The sequence below is a fragment of the Polypterus senegalus genome, chromosome 1 (assembly GCF_016835505.1).
Source record: "Polypterus senegalus isolate Bchr_013 chromosome 1, ASM1683550v1, whole genome shotgun sequence".
Lineage (NCBI taxonomy): Eukaryota > Metazoa > Chordata > Cladistia > Polypteriformes > Polypteridae > Polypterus > Polypterus senegalus.
This window is the reverse complement of record NC_053154.1, coordinates 216,038,645-216,061,954: the sequence shown is the minus strand read 5'-3', so window position 1 is coordinate 216,061,954 and position 23,310 is coordinate 216,038,645. Positions and strand designations below refer to the sequence as shown.

Below are 23,310 nucleotides of genomic sequence, written 5' to 3'. Positions count from 1 at the left end.
ATGTACATGTGATTTCTCAGTTTTTTTTTTTAATAAATTTGCAAAGTAAAGTTTTTTCAGGTTGTGATTATGGGGTGTTGTGTGTATAATTCTGAGGAAAAAAATGAATTTAATCCATCTTGGAATAAGGCTGTAACATAACAAAATGTGGAAAAAGTGATGCACTGTGTGTGTGTGTGTGTATATATATATACAGGGAGTGCAGAATTATTAGGCAAGTTGTATTTTTGAGGATTAATTTTAATATGGAACAAACACAGTGCTATCAGTCAATCCAAAATGTTAATAAACCTGAAACCTGAATGTTTCACAACGGAAATGTGAGTGTGAACCTCATCAGGGGAATACATATGTGCACAATTATTAGGCAACTATTAGTGTGCAGATTTATTATGCAACTAAAGGAAAAATGAAAATTTTCCCATCTCACTTATTTATTTTCATCTGTTATAGTGAGAATAATAAACAAACACCTCAAAATTTACAAATAAACATCTCTGACATTTCAAAAAAAATAAATCAATCAATGAATGACCAATATAGCCACCCTTCTTTCCAATAACAGTCATAAGCCTTTCCATTCATGGAGTCTGTCAGTTTCTTGATCTGTTGACGATCAGCTTTTTGTGGAGCAGTGACTACAGCCTCCCAGACACTCTTCAGAGAGGTGTATTGTTTTTCTCCCCCGTAAATCTAACGTTTAAGAAGTGCCCACAAGTTCTCGATAGGGTTTAGGTCAGATGAGGAAGGGGGGCCATGTCATTATTCCTTCATCTTTAAGGCCTTTACTGGCTGGCCACGCAGTGGAGAACTTCGATGCAAGTGATGGAGCATTGGCCTGCATAAAAATCATGGTCTTTTTCCTGTATCACTGTTTGAAGAAAGTGTCTTCGAAAAACTGGCAGTAGGTTTGGGAGTTGATTTTGAGTTCATCTTCAATGCAAAAGGTCCAACTAGCTCATCTTTAAAAATACCAGCTCATACCAGTACCCCACCTCCACGTTGGAGTGGAGCTCTGTGCCCATTACTGATCCACAGGTCCATCCATCTGGTCCATCAAGAGTCACTCTCATCTCATCGGTCCATAAAACCTTTGAAAAAATCTGTCTTCAGATATTTCTTGGCCCAGTTTTGACGTTTCAACTTATGTTTCTTGTTCAGTGGTGGTTGGGTTTCAGCCCTCCTTACCTTGGCCATGTCTTTGAGCACTGAACACCTTGTACTTCTGGGCACTCCAGGTAGGTTGCAGCTCTGGAATATGAAAGTACTGGAGGATAATGGGTTCCTGGTAGCTTCACGCTTGATTCTTCTCAAATCTTTGGCAGCTAATTTGCGTCTTTTGTTCTCAACACGCTTTCTTGCGACCTGTTGACTATTTGCAACAAAATGTTTGATGGTTCTGTGATCACACACCAATATCTTAGCAATTCCAAAAGTGCTGCATCCCTCTGAAAGACTTTTACAATTTTTGACTTTTCAGAGTCAGTTAAATCTCTTTTTGGCCCATTTTGCCTGAGGAAAACTAGCTGCCTAATAATTCTGCACACCTTGATATAGGGTGTTGATCTCCTTAGGCCACACCCTCCCTCATTACACAAATACACATCACCTGACGTGCTTAAATCCAATAAGCATTCAAGTTAATACAGCTTGGAGTTGGAATATACGCATTAAAAATGATGATATGGTCAAAATACTCACTTGCCTAATAATTGTGCACACAGTGTATATATATATATATATATATATATATATATATATATATAGTAACGTCCCATCGAATAAACCCACTCAGGAGCCGCTTGTCCGGGGAAGTCTTCCAAATGCTGACTGGCTTTTTATTCAATATGCCGAGATATAAACGGTGCCCTACAGCCGCCCATTGTCTGGGTCACGGGGACACCTCCAAAATAATAAAGACAATCACCTTCTTTCCACCTGATGCTGCTCTCCTCTCCTTCTCCAGCCCCTCCAACTCACCCTTCCAGCCACCACCTCCCCTTTTTATCACGCCCCATTAATTAACTCGGATCCCTGTCACTCATCTCTCTCTAGGGAGGTGCCCCAACAGGGTTCCCCCAAGACTCCACCCCAACACTGCTTCCCTTCCCTATAGCCCATTCTGTTAGACTAGCTATATTTTAAAGCTAATTTTGTAAATATGGCATTTATTAGGTAAAGACAATATACAGTAACACAAAGAATAAATTTGATGTTATTCATTTTGTCTACAAAATTAATTATTAATCATTTACATGAATTAGGATTTATTCTGAGTATATGAATTAATCTTATTAATGTGAAAATAATATTTTAAATTACCATTTTTATGAGGTCCACCTTTGTTGCAACGTACTGTATTGCCATGTATATATGCAAATATTATAGTTTTTTTTTTTTTTATGCGGAGCTGTTTGTGAAAGAAACTGCTATTTGTGTATTTAGGTGAAAGGTGCCATCTCCCAGTTTTTGAATAAAATAGATGCTGCATTAAAGTATTTTCTTTATCTGTCTTTGCCAATAACGTTTCATTCTCCCACTCTCCATCTCACCTAACCCCCTTCATACATTGTACAGCCATGACAAAGAGACGCTGGATGAATCGGGAATTTTTTCTAAGAATGCCTTACATTATCATACATTCCTCCAGCTGTAGGCTGAATGGGTTTGATGCACTTAATTATTTGACCTCAAGGCTGATATTGTACAAATACATTGAAATGTGTTTGTCATTAACAATATTTGTTAAATATATATATTTGGATGGTGTAAAAAGAGTTAAACGTATTGATTCCAGCAATACAGAATATTTATGTAAAAGCTAGAAATGTTGCATGTGATAACAATTGGAAAGGCCTTTAAAAACTCAATCTGGAGGTGAATTCTAAAGAAAATCAAATCCATTTTGGCCCTTTGTTTATAAAAATGTTAAACAGTCAGATTATCATTTATTTGAAGAACAGTTAAGCAGTAGTGCTTAAGTTTCAGTAATTTTTTTAATGTGAAGCTTTTTCATATTTACACATTTTAAAATCATGTTTCTGAACATGGTACACAGATTATAATATGCAGTGTATGGGATAGTTCTGTTATTTTGTGATTTTCTTTTGTTAGAATCCTTAGTTACCTGTTTTTTATATGCTATTCCAGTGCTTCAGCTGAACCTGCTTCATCAGTGAAGCAAAATCCTAAAGCAGGCCATAATGTTAATCTTGAGGAGACTAATAAAGACCATCTTGATGATGATAAAGCAGTTGAATCAAGTGAAGAGGACGTTCAGGCTGAAGAGGGCAAGAAAAAACAACGATCTGGGTTCCGAGACCGCAAGGTAAACTACTTTGGTTTTTAGAAGAATCATTTGTTATGGGACTTGTCAAGTTTTTGAATTGTGTCGTTTTCAATTTCTTATTTTGAATAGATGGAGTAGTAACTGTAACACATTTTGAAAAGGTTTGATATCAATACAAAAGTCACTTCACATATGATCTTCAGTTAGATGTTTCATTCACAACAAATAAATATGGAAGTCAACTTTTAAAGTGACATTTAATTTTTAAAGCATTATTGATTTAAGCTTGTATAAATTGTTACATATTGCATGTTGTTCAATTAGATGAGAAACAGCATGGTGACTTACATAGTTTTTGCAGTCCCTGCTTCATGGTTCCATTGTCATTGGCTTGAATCTTGCACCCAGTTGTCCATGTTGGGTTTGCACGATTTTCCTATGTTTGTCTGGGTTTTCCTTTAGGTATTCTAGATTTCTTTTCTATGCATTAGATATATTAGCTATTTCTGATCAGACCAGCGTATGTGACAGTTTTGGTATGTGTTTGAGAAAGTTTTGCGACTCTAAAGTAGGTTAAGATTTGAGAATGTTGTGTTTTATTTTTCACCAAGAAAGAAGGCAAATATGGCATAATAATTCCATTGTCAAATGTAATTTTCTCCTCAACTTTCATATAAACTGCTCAAAAAAATTAAAGGAACACTTTGAAAACACATCAGATCTCAATGGGAAAAAGAAATCCTCCTGGATATCTATACTGATATAGACTGGGTAATGTGTTAGGAACAAAAGGATGCCACATCGTTTGATGGAAATGAAAATGATCAACCTACAGAGCCCTGAATTCAAAGACGCCCCAAAAATCAGAGTGAAAAAAGTATGTGGCAGGCTAGTCCATTTTGCCAAAATTTAATTGCAGCAACTCAAAATTGTACGCAGCACTTTCTATGGCCCCTGTGTTCTTGTATACATGCCTGACAACATCGGTGCATGCTTCTAATGAGATGACAGATGGTGTTGTGGGGGATCTCCTCCCAGATCTGGACCAGGGCATCACTGAGCTCCTGGACAGTCTGAGGTGCAACCTGGTGGCATTGGATGGACCAAAACATAATGTCCCAGAGGTGTTCTATTGGATTTAGGTCAGGAAAGTGTGGAGGCCAGTCAATGGTATCAATTCCTTCATCCTCCAGGAACTGCCTGCATACTCTCACCACATGAGGCCAGGAATTGTCGTGCACCAGGAGCCACTGTACCAGCATAGGGTCTGACAATGGGTCCAAGGATGTCATCCTGATACCTAATGGCAGCCAAGGTGCCTTTGTCAAGCCTGTAGCGGTCTGTGTGACCCTCCATGGATATGCCTCCCCAGACAATCATTAACCCACCACCAAACTGCTCATGCTGAATGATGTTACAGGCAGCATAATGTTCTCCATGGCTTCTCCAGACCCTTTCACTTCTGTCACGTGCTCAGGGTGAACCTGATCTGATCTGTAAAAAGCAGAGGGCACCAGTGGTGCATCTACCAATTCTGGTGTTCTATGGCGAATGCAAATCAAGCTGCATGCTGCTGGGCAGTGAGCTCAGGGCCTATTAGAGGACATGGGGCCCTTGGGTCACCCTCATGAAGTCTTTCTGGTTGTTTGGTCAGAGACATTCACACCAGTGGCCTGCAGGAGGTCATTTTGTAGGGCTCTGGCAGTGCTCCTCCTGTTCCTCCTTGCCCAAAGGAGCAGATACTGGTCCTGCTGATTGGTTATGGACCTTCTATGGCCCTCTCCAGCTCTCCTAGAGTAACTGCTTGTCTCCTAGAATCTCCTCCATGCCCTTGAGACTGTGCAGGGAGACACAGCAAACCTTCTGGCAATGACACGTATTGATGTGCCATCCTGGAGAAGTTGGACTACCTGTGCAACCTCTGTAGGGTCCAGGTATCGCCTCATGCTACCAGTAGTGACACTGACTGTAGCCAAATGTAAAAGTAGTGAAGAAACAGTCAGAAAAGATGAGGAGGGAAAAATGTCAGTGGCCTCCACCAGTTAAACCATTCCTGTTTTGGGGGTCATCTCATTGTTGCCCCTCTAGTGCATCTGTTGTTAATTTCATTAACACCACAGCAGCTGAAACTGATTAACAACCCTGAGGTGAGGGTGGAGCGTAACATCAGGAGTAGGGAGCCGGGCAGGTTTTGGAGCGTACCTTGCCTCTGCTTAGCTAGCGATACCTGTTTGTTTATTGATTTTTATAGTGTGTCCTGTTTCACCACTATGCGGGTGGAGCCATGGAGGACGGCTAGTTTAGTATATATAAACTTTATGTGTTATTTTTGTGGATTTTTTAAAATAAACTCAGCACCTTATTTTTTCATTATCACAAGCATAATAAGTACAGCATTTAATATGAAATATTTTTAGTGTGTGGTGTAAAAGGAACAAGACTCATGAGGAAGAGTTAGGGCTCTATTTGAATGGTAATATTTTTGAATGATGAATTATTTGTGTTTTGTTTAAGTGTTGCGGCAACTTATAGCATCACACCATAGACTTATAGCATCACACCATAGAACAGAGAATAGCAAGAGCATCATACTATTGCTTTCTACTTCTGTGGTTATCAAATGACAATTTCATAGTTTTCAAATGGGTATTTATCCTTCAGAACCAGAAGTGACAAAAGTGGACATGATGCCAAGTTTCTTTTTCTGGGAGTTCCTACATTCTATAGAGGGAAATGGAAACCATGTGATCAAATATTCCACCCCAGTAATAGTGCCCCAGGGTAACCGTAAAAAAATTCCAGTGTCTCCACAGTGTTTGTGCAGTATTAATGCTGCATACATGTGTTAATGTACTTGAACACACTACTTCAAAGTTTTGAAATGAATAGACCTTGACTTCAAAAGACGTTTGGGGCTGCCACCTGTATATTTGACTAAATCTGCAAGAATTGAGATTTTGGCAACACAGAAGTGTACAGGTTGAGGCCAACTTAAAAGTGAATACAAAGTGGAGGTTGTCTTGCTTTTAAGGCAGGTCGACAGAAGTGACATCATTGGGGCCTGGAGCCGGAAGTGACTTTCTTGGGGCTGGAACTGAAAGTGACATCCTCATGGCAGGAACTGGAAGTGATGTTGTTGGAATCAGGCAGTTCCTGTGTCTGGTCTGCAAAGCTAAAAGAGCAAGGTTTACTGCACTCCATCACCCCCAGGCCTAGTATGGATTTGCCTTCTTTTGTTTCTTTAGCTGCCTCTCATTCACACATATATGACAAAGTGCATGTATTCAGTAGGTTTTAAGACTTTTACTTAAGGTTTAAGCAGCAGCCCTGTTATCTTCACGATCACAAATGTGTTTTTTTTCCATAAAATTGTTTAATATAGCTACACCTTATTAAAAAGTGCAAAATGAATCTGTTACACAATTAAATATGTACAATGTGTTTTAAACCCATCCCTACACACCTACCCCTCATTCCTATCATTCTTACTTATGCATTTGGTGGCATAGTTAATTGGTTTTCAGTTTATGGAAACAAAGGAGAGGGTATTGAAATTACTGTAATTCGCCTAATGAGTTAACTTCAGAAAATTCTATGTTTTAGTTTAATTTACCAGAAATGTGTGTGTTAAGCAATAGCAACATAAAATAGCATCAGTTAAATCCTTTAAAGCAGAAAAAGTTTGCTTTGCATAAGAGAAACTTTGTTAGAGCAGGTGCACTCAGCAGGTTTAAGCTTTTGCAGAATCTACATTTAATAATGTAGATAATTGTATAAGATCTACATATCTGAATCAAATATAGAAATGTATACAGATTCAGTAACATGCTTTATGCCGTTTTCTTGATTTTACATATATTTTTATTTATTCTTTGTCAAAACTTGAGTTTGTTTACAGGGGTTGATTGTGTTTTGTTTGTTTTTGTGTGTGTTTTTACATTATTTTCTTTGGCTAATTTTAAATTGCATAGTTGGCTAAAGGTTCACAAAAAAATAAAATGTTTGATAAGCTTTTATATTTGTAATTATGTCTATGTACATTTTACTGTTACTTGAAGCTTAGTATTATTTGAGTAATGTGATGTTTACAGATGCTGGTATATGTTGCTGCATAAAAACCTACAGTGCAGTAGCTGGACTTGTGTCAGCAGTCACCAGCAGCATGAAGCCCACAATTCTAGAGTTCTCATAGACTGATTTTTTTTAAAAAAATCGTATCAGTGAGTGATTTATAAACATTGGTTTTAATTAAACACAAAGCCCTTTTATGTTTTCAGTTTGGATAGGTTGAATGTACTAGTACATTAAAAGTTAATATGTTAGGTTTGTTTTATGTCTATGGCAGTAACTTGCATAAGCTTTATAGACTCTATAAATCTGGTGTGCAAACTAGCTTGGGTGGTGTTGTGCAGTGTGCACTTTCATAGACTTCCATTCTTTCTGAAGTGGATTGCTTTATTACTTGATCTATCCTTCATTAAAGCTGTTTGGATTTTATTACAAAAGTAACATTACCATCAAAGTTTGATGTCCATTTAGAGTTACTTAATATTACTTACTGTTCAATATGTTTTAGTGATTAGTGGGAAAGTAAAGCATTAACAAACAATGGATAGGAACATTCTAAAATAAAGGATAGAAACTCCGTACTACAGTTAGTGCCAAAACTAGGTAAAAAGTAGCAGTCTTCAAAAGCCATATCAGACTGAGCATTGATGTGTTCAGTACAGCTGTAAATCAAGGAGAAGATGCTTTGTGGCTCCTTGTTCAGCTTTACCTTGAACCTTCATTCAATATGAACAGAAAAGAGCTCTTCATGTAAAAGAAAAAAAAAAAAAATAAGATTAAACTTTTATTGATATTGAACATTTTTATATTCTTGCCACGAAAAGTTGAATGCTTCAAAACATATTCAATCATCTATTGTGAAAACAGTATTTGGTCTCCTATTGTAGTCTCCATGTTAGATTCATGAACCTTATATAGGAATGAGTGTGTAGCTGACAGAATTTTTAACCAACCCTGATATAAATATTTAAATACAAGGCAGAAAATTGTTAATTGTTGCTTGAAATGTCCTAAACCAAAGTGTCTCCATAATTCATTATTCTTAATGTTGAGAAGATTTATTCATGTCATTCAACTAAAGCCACATTCTGAGTTTAGGGAAAGAGTGCATGGATTTCAATATGACGGCATTGTTCCATTTAGGCTTTAAAACAGCATAGGAAGATACCCGGGGATATGTGATTTAAAAACTATGTATGAGAGTATAATTACTTTGAAGACACTTCTAAAACAGCAAGCAATGTAATATTGTTAACATAGCTAAAGGTGTGTGTATTTGTTAAATGCTAAACTTTCTAAAAGCAACTTTAAGAATGAGCTGTTTATTCCTAATGACATATAATGATGCACTTAAGAAAGCTTCTCTCCACTAATGATGTTACCATTATTTTAATGAACCCAAAACTGCTTTTATGAATATCTGGGACAACAACAAATTCATTTTTAATAACTAGTCATATGATTGATCTCAGAAGGTGTCATGAACTCCCTATGACCCCATTGTTTTTCTTGGAGCAGAAAATCCAATTAATTCTACTCATAACCACCTACTGCTCAATTCCCAGCTACCTTGACAAAAACAACAGTTTTCCTTATTAATTCTGAACATGATCATTTAATGCAGAAAGAAAAAATGTTTTAATTTTATTATATCTTTATTTATTCTTCAAAGGTAGAAAATATGTCAGTCCTGTTTTGAAATAAAGACAGGTAAAGTTGGCTGAGATAATAAATAACTACTCTGTGCTATTAGTGTGGAAGACATCTGATTTTTTGTGTATTAAAAAATTAACACAACCTTTGTTAGAAACATACAAATATTTTAGTATTTAAAAAATCTTTCACATTTAAATATGAATTAACTTCATTTTCAATATCTCATTTCAAAGTTTTGTAACAGACAGACTACTTTGAAATAACACTGGTGATACAGCAAACCATTCATTTCTAACGTGTAATTTTCTAAAAATGAAGTCATTCAAATTAATTGTTTATTAGAGCAAGCATAGTACAAGCCAAATTCAGTGGCCACATGGATGCAGTACAGTTTTATTAAAAAAGTAAAAGAAGTATGAACCAGGCAGCTTTAATAACTTGATACATAGATATTATTATGACTTAAGCCTTTCTCTTACTCATGGTTATGCAGTGCTTGTCAGTGAATAGGCTTGAAAACTCCAGTTCCATTTGAAGTTGTGCAGTGTGTGTAGTCTGAGTGTTCTTTCCATGTTACTTTGGCTTTTACTTTTTTACCTGCAATTCATTTAATTCCAAAATTGAGGTGATACTGTTTCAATTTAGCCAGTCTATAACCAGTATATTTTCTAGGCAATGGGTGCTTATGAGGCTTCAGAGTTTATATTTTGTCAGGGGATGATGAATTCAGAAGGTGTCACAATGATGTGATGCAAATCAAGATGACAGCATCTTATTGTTTGATTGTTTTTTTATTATGTCAGCAGTCATTAGCAAAAGAGGGACAGAAATTATTAGTTAGGTAAGTTCATGTTAACATTATAAGTCTTCATACATAAATTAAAATTCACAGTATTCATGGTAAATTACCAATGAAAGTCTTAATGTGAGTAAATGATACTGTATGTATGAAATCTAATTGTGTTCAAGTTTTTGGTGAAGCAGACAATGAATTAATATGAACAGTACCTTTAAAATTTTCCACCCTGATTTCTGTTCATTCATTTTTACAGGTTATGGAATATGAAAACCGTATTCGAGCTTATTCTACACCAGACAAGATATTTCGCTACTTTGCCACCCTGAAGATCATCAATGAAAGTGGAGAGTCTGAGGTTTTCATGACCCCTCAAGATTTTGTCCGGTCCATAACACCCAATGAGAAACAACCTGAGAGTAAGTTAGGTTTTTTTTTAATAACAGTTAGTTTTCTTGCGATAGTTACCATGTTTAATGTTTGTGAATCATTAAATGAAAACTGAAGGAATTTTTTAAAGACAAAAGAATGTTTAAATGGATAGGTAAATTTAGAAGGTCTGCTTAAATTCTAAATAATAGTGTTTGTAGATTGTTATATTTTTATTTTTAATGTAGGTTTTGTTAATGTGTTTGTTGACCTTAAAGCGGTTTTTCAAAGCTTTATGAATAAAAATGTCAGTAATTTCCATTGTTCAAAAAACTCTGTGTGCCAGCCTGTCAGGATTATAATTTCCATTATAGACTTGTCAAATACATTTTTTGAAGATTACATTTTGCTGTCCTAATTATGACACATAACACCTTTTACAGCAGATCTCTTTTCCTTATCCTTATTTTGCAAACTGTAATTTAATCCTCTAATCTAATTTTTCCTGGCTTTATTTTTAGACAGAGTGTAAATGAATGCATCATTTAAAATATATAATTATAAAAGAACCATTGTATGATTGATAAGGTATCTGAAAAAGATCAGTTTGAACAAACTTAATTACTTTCAAGATGGGCTCTTAAATATTCAAAAACCTAAATGTATAACACTTAAAAGAAGTTTAAAAAATGGTTTTAGTGGTTGAGCCTCAACATATATGTGAGGGATTTCTGTTTCTCCTTCCAGCCAGGACACCAGAACTATTAAGAGATCTGTACAATTTATGAACAATTTGGCAAATGTGTGCACTAAATAAATTTCACTTTTCTGTGTTTGTGGGCTATGGTGATAAACTATTTTTCAACAAATAATCCAAACACACTTGCAGCAAAAAACAAGCAATACAGTTTATTGATAACATAAGAATAATAGAAGATGAATATATACAAGTATATATAGATATATGTATAAGAATATGTAAATGAAGGACAATAACAAACAACACAAAACATAAATTTGCGCTTGCTTTGTTGAATATTTCTTCTTCTACAGATAGAGGCACATACCTTTTGAATTTTGATCTTTAAGTTAATGAGGTCAAGATTGATAAGTTCTTTAGCTAGTTAAGTTTCTAGCATCTGCACCGTGAAGGTGACGCTGGATTACATACAGCAGTCTGCCTTGGTTTACAGCCTTCCCTCCAATGAAACTCCTCTGTGTGTGTGTGTGTGTGTGTGTGTGTGTGTGTGTGTGTGTGTGTGTGTGTGTGTGTGATGGTCTGAACTTCTGAATTTAGGAAGACAAACTTATAACAGCTAAAAAAGTATCCTTCACATAGTTTACTATGTTTCAGTTACAGTAATATCAATCTCCAGAATACTTTAGCTGTCTTAATCCTAACAACTGAGTTATAATCAGTAGTTCTCAGAATTAAAGTAGGTGTACTTTTGTTTTGATTGCTGGTTACTTCTGGTTGGTTCCAATCCTTCTTGGTCGGCTTTGTCTGGTGCACGTGGAAGGATATTCAGAGTGCTTTTTCTTACTTTGTCTAGGATGTCTTCTCCTTTTCTAACTTAGTCGCACCTCCTTGTTGTGGGTGGTGCTGCAGTTTTTCCTAAGGTTTCGCACATAGTGGTCCTGTTTTGCTAGGATGCAGTTTATGTTTTCCGAGTAGCTGGTGATCAGTTGACTCACATCTTTAGCCAGATGAAAGAATTGATTTTATTTTGTCTCTCTCTTTCCCATGCAACTTGTTTTCTTTAGCAAGGATTGGACTTGTGGCACCCTTGTTAACTCCACTAAAGACAGTCTTCCACTATTCCAGCCCCAGGTTACCCTTTGGAGTTAAAGAGATTGTTCCAGCCTTTGTTATGGCTACACCCTGGGCAACAGGGTCCATGTTATAGAGCAGAAGTTATGTCCAGGCCGAAAGCATTGAGCATATAGAGAGAGCTTTGATTTGGTGCTTGCAGTTGCTTATTAAAAAAGGATTGTATATTTTGCCATTTTTTTTGAGTGGATATAAGCCTTTTGGTTGAGCTTGACTGTTTGTTTACTGACCAAATGTTTACATGGTGCATCACAGAGACATCTCTGTGATTGATCAGCATTATCAGATTAGGCCCAGGAACTACATTCTGAAGAGGCCCAGTGGAGAGAAACTTGACACTTGAACTGAAGTTAAGAGTGTCTGGCAGCTGCTTATAAAGCAAAATATTTTTGTGCCAGACCAAAGCAAAATGGGTAATTCCATGCTGTACTACACATTTGACACACCAGATGATTTCTCATCAGCTAAAATGTGTTTCAGTATTATTAGTTTGTGTAAAGTATTTTGGCAAGACATTTTGTTTAATTGTTTACCTTAGTATAGCTTTATCTTTTGTTTTCTAGATTTAGGGCTGGATCAGTTTGTGGTAAAACGCTATGATGGCAAGGTATGTGTTTTTTATTGACAATCTTAAAAAAGTAATGTTATAATAATAAAGGATGTATGTGAAAAAAATATTTTGCATTATCTGAAATGTTTGTTTGCTTTAATTTAAAATAAGTTACAGATATTGTGCCTAGTGCTGAATTTTGGAATTTTTATTAGTAAGTAATAATGAAATGCAAGTATTTTAAACTTGTACTACTAGTTTCAGTAAAAATTTCAAAAATCTGGCCATTTTTTCACTTTCAAACTTAATATCCGTTCACCATATTAATTATTTCCCCTTTTTTAATAGTTTTTTTTTTTAATTTAAAACATTTTTCTATAGTAATAATTACATTTCTTAGCCTTGTTTCATAGTTTGCTGTTTTTGCATTTAATACTAAATAGTAATTGAATTTTCAAAGTTTTTTTTATCTTTCCTTTTATGTAATTGTGCTGTTTTGCATATTCAATAACTGGTCGGGAAAATAAAAAAATTGAAGTAAAGTGATTGCTAATTATTAATAATAAGAAAGTTATCATTATTATTATCTACAAGATTATTGAACAATGCAGCATGTAATATAAATGTATGTCATGTATATTGGTAATAATGTGATTGGACGATATGTGTAAATGACGAGAGTTTTTGAATAGATACATTCATAAGTCTAAATAGTTCAAATAGATACCTGCTAAATGGTGCAAAATTTTGAAGCAACATTCTTCTGAATATTTTGAAAAACAGCCATTTATACTGGATAAACATTTTCTATCAATCTACATTCAATAACCTATAAAAACAAGCTAAAAACATGTTTTCAGAAAGGGTATTAAATATCAAAAGCAGAAATCTCTCATTCCTTGTAAGTATACACTCTTAATTCAAGAATTTACAGAATCCTCTTTGGCAGTAGTTATAACTTCAAGTCTTCTTCATTATGTCTTTACAAGCTTTGCACACTTGAATTTTGGCAGTTTATCCCATTCTTTCTTGTGGCTCTATAAAATTGGATGGGAAGTGTCTGTAAACTGCCATCTGGTCTCTCCGCCCATGTTGTATGGAGTTTAAGTCTGGGCTTAGGTTAATATATCAATATATAATCAAACAGTGAAAATCTTATTTAGCAGTAAAAATCAACTCTCACACTGTACTATGTCCAGTCAGTTCAGTTTGGCACTGGTGGACTCCAATCAAGTTCTTGACACATTTCAAGTATAATTAAAGCAAGCAGGATGCACCTGATCACACTGTGCAGTACCTGAGCAAAAGATCTGAATATTTATTCAAATGAGAGATTTTGGTTTCTGACTTTTGTGCAAACCTTTTTGAAAATATTAAGTGGAAAACCTACCAATTTAAAATAAATCTGCACCACAACAACATTCCATTTGCCACTTGTGGACTCCAATCAAGTTCTTGACACATCTCAATGATAACTAAAGCAATCAGGATGCACCTGTGTTTTTTCCAATTTTTCTGCTGTGTTTCTAAAATGTATTTTGACACTCTAGTATTTATTGGCAATTAATGTTTAAGTGTGGGTTACCTGTTCATGTAATCTACCAATGATTAACTGTTAGCAGTCACATCTGATACTTAAAATGTTACATCTTTAAATGTTGTCTTTAAAACCCTTGCTATTAAGTAGAGGGAGGAAGAAATTGGTGTGGCATACTATTGCAGAACTTTACATTGTGACGTATCATTGACACTTGAGGAAAAGTAATTTTTTTGCATGTGTTTTGATAATTTAAATATTATTAATCAGTTTTGATGTTTGCATAACAGATTGCTCCTAAACTTCTGTAGGTGGTACACTGAACATATGGTTCTTCCTTGTGAGAAAGAATACAGCCCATGAATGGTTTTTGTTTATTTTTGTCAGTTGAAGATGCAACAAAAGGATGTGATAAGAATGGTGCACATATATTATTTATCTTGACTTTCTGAAGTCATTTGGTAAGGTACCACATGAGAGGTTGAGCATCAAATATAAAGAAGTGGGAGTTCAGAGTGAAGTTTGTACAAATAGATGGGTGCAGAATTGGCTCAGACACAGCAAGCAGAGGGCTGTGGTGTCCCACAGGGGTCAGTGCTAGGGCTGCTGCTGTTCTTAATACATATAAATGTTTTGGATTGTAATATACACAATAAGTTGGTTAAATTTACAGATAATACCAAGCTAAATTGATTGGCAGATAATCTCATTGGATCATTATAGAGGGACTTGGACAGCATTACATTCTTGGGCAGATTTGTGGCAGGTAAAATTTAATGTAAATGAATATAAAGCAGTTCATGTAGGAAGTGCAAATGTTAGATTTGAATACACAGTGGGAGGTCTGACAACTGAAAGTACTGCTGATTTTGGTGTCTTAGTGGCCTTGTCACTTTCAGGTAGGTTCAGAAACCATTAAGAAGGCTAAAAGAATTTTAGGTTATATAGCACAAGTTGAAGGAGGTCATACATAACCTTCACGATGCACTAGTGAGGCCACACCTGGAGTACCTAGTGCAGTTTTGGTCTCTGGGCTACAAAAAAAGACATAGAAGTACTAGAAAAAGTTCAGAGTGACTAGGCTAATTACATCCTGCAGGTAATGAGTTATGAGGAAAGATTAAAGCAGTTCAACCTTTTCAGTTTAAGCAGAAAGAAAATTAAGAGGTGACATGGTTGAAATGTTAAATATTATGAAAGGAGTTGGTACTGTAAATTGAGAATGTTCATTTAAAATGAGATCATCAAGAACATGGGGGCACAGTTGGAAACTTGTTAAGGTTCAATTTTGCACATACATTAGGAGGTTTTTCTTCACATGGAGAACCATAGAGACATGGAATATGTTACCAAGTAGTGTGTAGACAGTAGCACTATTTTAGGAGAATTAATTGAATAGGATTGGCCAGTTTTGCTTGGTACAATAGCATGTTCTCATTAATTTTTCTAATGCTCTTACTATAAAGTACAGAAGCCGAGAGAGTATGTGCAATATCATTATTTTTTTTTTAATTGTTTTCTCGAGATAACGGATAAACAAACTTTGTTTTCTTGAGATCTCGATAAAATTAGTATGTTATCTCAAGGAGACAATTTAAAAAAAAAAATTTTACACATCCTTACTCGGCTTCCGTAATAAAGAACACTATACACTTTAACCTAGATAGGCTACCACAAATAATGATCAATTTCAACTTGGTTAAATTGTTAATTATAGAAATACTGCTTTAAAATGTACATATACTTTAAGCTTTGGCAGAAATATGTGAATATAGTTGGTAAAAAACTCAGTGTTTTAAAGTTTAGCAGGCAGTTCAGACAGATAGACAGAAAGACAGACACTTTATTAATCACAAAGGAAATTGCAGACTGTTTAGAAAGCAGCTTACAGAATGTTTTCCAATTTATGTCTATTTTACTTAGTTTACTATAATCTATAGAACAGCTACTATTTTAAGTTCTGTTTCTTTCTTTTAATCTTTGAAACAACTTTGTTCATGCAGAAGTTTGTTTGTTGCAAATGGTGTAGATCCTGATAATACAAATTTACAGTCATGGGCTTTGGTTGTAACTAATTTTTGTTGTCATCGATGTACTAATCATATATGAAGGAATATTCACATGTGTAGCTTAGTTGTATTTTTAAGTCCCCTGAAAGCTCTGAATGAAATTGACATTGCATTTATTTCTTTGATATTCTCTTACATGTGTAGTAACATGAAGTTTGCTCACATTTAATTAATTATAGCTCATATGTGATGGTTTTTACTATTACAAAATAGCAATCAGCAAGGCCTCAGCATTTCACAAAGTAACCCATTCATTTTTTTGTTTCTTTTTTGTAAACCTGTTCAATTAAATAATTTACAATTACAGTGATTTTTATAAATGCGTTAACAGTTGATGTTTATAAATGTCTGTTGTACCTTGAAATATTTTACTTTTATCATTGACATTGACCGCAATTGCAGATTATCTTATAACTCTCTTAAATATTACTAAAGAAATGTCAATGCAATATTTTAGTAATTATTCATGTCATTTGCTTTGAATTTTACATATGTGTTTCAGTTTATGCCTGTTATTAAAGTCAGGTAGGCTGTATTCTTGTCAATCTGCTGTAGTATGCAGATGCTAAATTAGCACATAGCCAAAACAATTGAGTTTGAACAGATTTGTTTAAGTAATTAGAATTAAACATGTTGGAAACAAACCAATATAAAATTATAATTAGTTAAGGTAATGCTAGAATCTGTGTCCCAGCTTTAATCAAAACAAAAAATTATTTAAATCTTGAAGCTTTACTCATAATTCCAGTAAGTGATTTTATTTTGCAATTGCAAAGTTAAAAGAACATTTATTAAATACAAAGTATAATTATCCTGTTGCTAGAGTTCAGTGCATAAATCATGCAGAGTGAAGCTAAATGTTGTATTGTGACAGATAGTATGAGTTATGGTGACTGCTTATCCTGACCCACTTATATAACTATGCATAGTTTACAGATACAGTAAGGTGTGAATGAAGACCTTTTAGCAATTTCTGTATCTCCTGAAGTAATTATGTAGGAAGATGTGTGTATTTAATTTGATATCGGCATGTAAAATAACAAAGTATGTAAACCATAAGTGTATGCATTTAAACAGGGAAATAGAGTAAATTGCATACAAATGACAAGATGTGTTTTACCACAGTCTGATATCTGAATCCAGATGTTAAGAATTGTTTATGCTTTAACACAAAGCAGCAAACATCACTGTGTTTATACCACTTGAATAAAATCTGAATAATCACACACTAGACAGAATTAAATTGTTGATTGTAAATGAGATTCACATTTGTATATGGATAAGAATTCAGATGTGAGATCTCTGTGACAACAATTAGACTGCATTTTTGAAGTTTAAAATTATGCATGCCATGTGCTAATTAATATGTGCTATAAAACAAATAACTGATAAAAAGTGATTAATAGTGCAGGTCAATGAGCTACAGAGATATGTCTTGTTTATGTTTAATTTCACTTGCGAAGAGGCCTTTTTGCTGTCAAGGGTGGATATTACAGTAATAAAACTGTTACTTGAAGAACAACATGAATTTCTGTCATAACAAAGTGAGATAACAAATTGTCTATCATCGTGTCTCCTGCCAGCAAAAATGCAAAGCTTTACAAGAGAGTAAAATGCACAGTTACGTATGAGTATCATACAACATTAGCAATGTTGTGTTATTATCATAATGTCACCTTTCTAATTTATTTGCACATGGCTGCCATTTCAGAGTTGTTTCTGTGTAAATACATGGCTTGAATATAGGTTATATATAAATACAGTGGAACCTCGGTTCACGAATGTCTTGGTTCACGTACAAATTGGTTTATGACCAAAAAGTTCGCCAAGCTTTTGCCTCTGTTCACGACCACACACTTGGTATACGAACAAGCCAGTTTCCCTTTCGGTTTGTACGTGTTCAGTCTCTCCCTGTGCATTTCCTGTGCAGCGAGAGAGCAAGACAGAGCACGACACACACACACACACACAGGCACGAGAGAGACACACACGTACACGGGCACAAGAGAGAGAGAGACAAACACACAGACACACACACACACACAGGCGCGCGCGCGAGAGACACACAGGCATGCGCGAGACACAGACACACACACAGGCACGAGAGACACACACACACACACAGAGAGACACACACACACAGGCACGCCATGAGAGAGACACACACACACGCGCGCACGCCAGAGAGACACACACACAGGCACGCGCGAGAGAGACACACACACACACAGGCACGCGCGAGAGAGACACACACACACACAGGCACGCGAGAGAGACACACACACACACAGGCACGCGCGAGAGACACACACACACACAGGCACGCGAAGAGAGAGAGAGAGAGAGACACACACACAGCCGAGAGAGAGAGAGAGAGAGAGAGAGAGAGAGACACACACAGGCGCGAGAGAGAGACACACACACACACAGGCGGCGCGTAAGAGAGAGACACACACACAGGCGCCAGAGAGACACACACACAGGCAGAGAGAGACACACACACAGGCAGGCCCGTCCGAGAGACACACACACACACACACAGGCGCTGCCACACACACACACACACACACACACACACACACAGCGCGCGAGAGAGAGAGACACACACACACACACACACACACACACACACACACACACACACACACACACACACACACACACACACACACAGATGCGCGAGAGAGAGACACACAGGCGCTCAAGAGAGAGAGACACACACAGGCGCGAGAGAGAGAGAGACACACACAGGCGAGAGAGAGAGAGAGAGAGAGAGAGAGAGAGAGAGAGAGAGAGAGAGAGAGAGAGAGAGAGAGAGAGAGAGACACACACACACACACACACACACACACACACACACACACACACACAGGCGCGCGCGAGAGAGACACACACACACACACACACACACGAGAGAGACACACACAGGCGCGAGAGAGAGAGAGAGAGACACACACACACACACACACACACACACACACACACACACACACACACACACACACACACACAGCGCGCGAGAGGGAGACACACACACACACACACACACAAGAGAGAGACACACACACGCACACATGAGAGAGAGCTGGACACATAAGGCAGAGAAGGCAGTTAAAGAATGCAGTGGGCTTGTTTTTGCTTTCATTTCTGTTTACAGCGATCGGTTTGTAGCGTACATTGTTGCAATGTTACTTTTCTTGGTGGTTTATTAAATTACGGATTTTTCAAATGTTCATTTTTTCCCTGTGCTTAAAACTCATTAAAAAAAGTGTTTTTAGCGAGCGGTTCTTCGTGTTATAGCACAAACTATTGCAGTGTTAGTTTTCTCTGTTGTTCAAGGTTTTCTCAGTGTTATTCAATGTTTTTACATTTAGCTTATTATTACCCTGTGCATTCTATGGTATAATTAACTATATTTGTGCTTAAAAACTAAAAATATATATATATTTACATACAGTTCGTACGGTCTGGAATGGATTAATTGTATTTACATACAATCCTATGGGGGAAATTGCTTTGGGTCACGACCAAATTGGTTTACGACCAGAGTTTTGGAACGAATTATGGTCATGAACCGAGGTTCCACTGTATTGGTGTGGGCAGTAAGCCAAATAAAAAGAAAATCTTTATTTATTCCTGCAGGATATAAACAGTTTTAACTCATGTGTGATTATTTTGAAGCATACATTTTGAGCAGGTTTACATAAAACAAAAAGTTAAGTGATTTTCTGTTAAATATTATTTGTTTTCAGTTATTCACTATAGTAATATGGTTATGGTTGTTGATGGACCTCATCAGTACAGTCCCCACTGTACACCCATAAAAGTTAGTGTGAGGAGCTGGGGTGGCAGACTAACATTCTTAAGCTTTCTCACAAATGAAACACACCTTTGAGTCTTTTTAACAGGATATGTGATAGTGAGATACAGTGAGAAACTCTCAGTAATGAAAAGTTAAAACTGTTATCTGTTTCCACCATAATCCAATTAATGTCAATAGTTGCATGACCTCCTGAGTTCTGCAGTTGATGATAATAATCCTCACTACTGTTGGGAAATCAGCAAACTTAATGAGAGTTTATGCCATGCTAGGCAACACAATTGTGCATAAGAAAGGAAAGAGCTGAGCAGACAGATTTGGGTGTTTCTGTGTTCAAGGTGACATTCATTGATGTGCATTTCCCCTCTTGGCAATAAGAGGTCTAAAAGACAGGAAATCCTGAATAAAGTTACGATATGGGTAGTTTTTAGATAAAAGGCACTGATGATAGTCTTGGATATTCTCATTTAGGAATCCCTAATATGGGTTAGTGCTCTGTAGATGGTGATGGATCCTTTAATGGATCTGTTTGTTCTGTAACCAAAATGAACAACCTTATGATACAATAGAGTGTCACATGGTGGGAGTCATTCAGAAACCTTATTAGTGAAATATAAATTTTACCATTTACTACATATAATTCAAAGCATCGTTTTGCAACGTGTAATTTTATGGTTTACTCTGTTGTTTTTGCATGAGATATTTACTTTACATTCAATTTGTATTCAGACACTTTTGCATTTTTCACATTTTGTTATTTTGCTGCCTTATGCTAAATACATTTATATTAATATATTCCACATCAAGTAACACTCACAATGACTTAGTAAATACATGATTTTAGAATTTTTTTGTAGATTTAATAAAATTCAAAACAATTTCCTACCTTTTATTCATTATTTACTTGAAGCATCTTTAGCGGCTATTACAGCATTGGAGTCTTCTTGGGTTTGACATGACAAGCTTTGCAGACCTGGATTTTGTGTATTTTTCTGCCATTCTTCTGTGCAATTCCTTTCAAGTTCTTTCAGATTGGATAGAGACCATTAGTAAACAGCTATTTTCAGGTCTCTCCAGTATCGATGCCAGCTTTTGGGCCTCCACATTGGTACCAGAATGTTTCCAAAGCAAAAAACGGATACCTCAAAAACCCACCCCCCATCTTACTCTACCCTCCCTGGTGAGTTGCACAATTGCTTGCCTCCCAACACCATGGTGCTGCACAACACACCGTTTCCCTCTTGATGATATGTGTGTGTGTCAAAGCAGTGTGGTTTTGTGAAGTTTCCATTTTGTCTAAGCAAGCTTTTCCGCAGCTACTCTACCAAATTGGGATTGAGTGAAAAATTGACATTTACTTTTATTACCAAGAATCCTCAGATGCTGATATCATACCATTTTAAAATTTGGGCTTTTCGGTACTTTTGCCTACTCCCCCTAAATGTTCAATTGTATTCATTTCAGGGCTCTGGCTAGGCCACTTAAGGACATTCACAAAATTGTCCTTAAGCCACTTATGTGTTGTCTTTGCATTGTCCTGTTGGAAGGTGGCCTTTGGGCCTAGTTGGACGTCCAGAGCACTCTGGAGCAGACTTTCATTAAAGGATATCAATGTACTTTAACCATGAAGAAAAACCTCCACCATGCTTCACTGTTTGAATGGTATTGCACAGATGATGAGTGATGCCTAGTTTCTTTCAGACATGATGCTTAGAATTGAGGCCAGACAGTTTAATCTTTCTTTTACCAGGTGAAAGAATCTTGTTTCTCACAGTCTGGGAGTCCTTTAGGCCCCATTTTGCAAACTACAAGCAGGTTTTCACATGTCTTTTACTGAGTATAGGCATTTGTCCAGGCAATACATAAAGCCCAGATCAGTGGGGTGTTGCAGTGAAGGTTTCCTCTTGGAAATTTCTCCCATCTCTACATAGGTTCTCTGAAGCTCAGCCAGAGTGACCATCGGGTGCTTTGTTAGCTCTCATTTCAAAGTCCTCATTTCAATGGTGATCAATAAAATGGGATACACCTGAGCCATATTTTAAGTATCATAGCACAGGGTCTGAATACATCTGACAGTGTGATATTTCATGTTTTTTTTTTTTTAATAATTTTACAAAGAATTTTTTGAAATCCTGTTTTCACTTTGTGATTGTTAAGTACTGAATGTGGCTTGATGACGAAAAAAAGTAATTTTAAACAATTTTAGCCTAAGATTGAAATATAACAAAATGTGTAAAATTTGAATATCTTCTTGTAAGTATAATTAATCTACTGCTGTTAAACTATATTAGGATTATGTAAATAAAATTTAAAAAAAGTTCTACGAACTGCATTTGAACTGATCTTTCCTGTGCTGCATCTTGCTGTATTGTTGCTTTGTAATCTTTTCTCTTGAGCAGAGGTTTTTCCAGCTTCAAAACTATCTTACTTATTAAAGATTATTATTTTTAGGGCACTAAACATTTAAATGCCCAAATACTTAATATGTTTTTGTATTTAATTTGCCTGAGCACGGTGGATGCGAACAAATATTTGTACACCCAAATCAAAACCCCTGCTTTTTTGAGCTGTCTTCTGTCTTGTCCTAATAACTGTTTGAGTGGGTGAAATGTTCTGCATATACTGTAAAGTATACCTTGTTACTGTTTCTCCTGATTTGTTTTAGTGTATTGTAATCCTAAAATAATTCAATAATTCTAAGAAGAAGATCTGGATCTGATCCAGTTTACAAAATCTTAAGCAGTTATTTGTGTATTAGGAATGGTTCTGCATCCAAATAACTTAACAAAGACCCTTGTTTTAATAGCAGTCTGGATTCTTCATTGTAAGCTGGCAAGTGTAACCTAAAGCAATGATTTTCTTATTTTGAATACTTTCAGAAGAACTCATTTTTTTCTTGTTTTTCCTAAAAATTGTCCAGTTGCTTTTTATATGAATATTGTTGGCTCTAAGATCTCTTTAAATGTTGAAAAGGGTCTGACATGATTGATATTAATTTGTGAAATCCACAAAAGTTTTATTCCTATAAGGCTGTGTAGATATATTTGATATTCCCTGTATATACTCCTTTAATATATCAACAGTTATACTAATTATAATAATAACAATGATAATAATAATAATAATTCTTTGCATTTATATTATTTGTAAAAATGAATCAGGAAAAAATAAGGAGTGTGTTTTATTCATGGCTATTAATCAGAAATAGAAGCATGGGCATAGTGGATTTTTTTATTGTCTTTTCATAACTTTTAAATGCTTCAGGACAGATATACTGTGATCTTATTTTTATTTATTTTTTTTCTAAAGAACCTGCCTCTTTATT

General features: G+C 35.8%; 1 protein-coding gene across 1 annotated transcript in view; it reads left to right on the top strand.

Moving 5' to 3' along the window:
* micu1 (mitochondrial calcium uptake 1) overlaps nucleotides 1-23,310 on the top strand; it is a 117,075-nt gene that overhangs the window by 57,993 nt on the left and 35,772 nt on the right. The window contains exons 3-5 of the mRNA XM_039773719.1: nucleotides 3,151-3,328; nucleotides 10,066-10,228; nucleotides 12,573-12,616. Coding sequence (XP_039629653.1) covers nucleotides 3,151-3,328; nucleotides 10,066-10,228; nucleotides 12,573-12,616 — 385 coding nt within the window. The remainder of the gene's footprint in view (nucleotides 1-3,150; nucleotides 3,329-10,065; nucleotides 10,229-12,572; nucleotides 12,617-23,310) is intronic.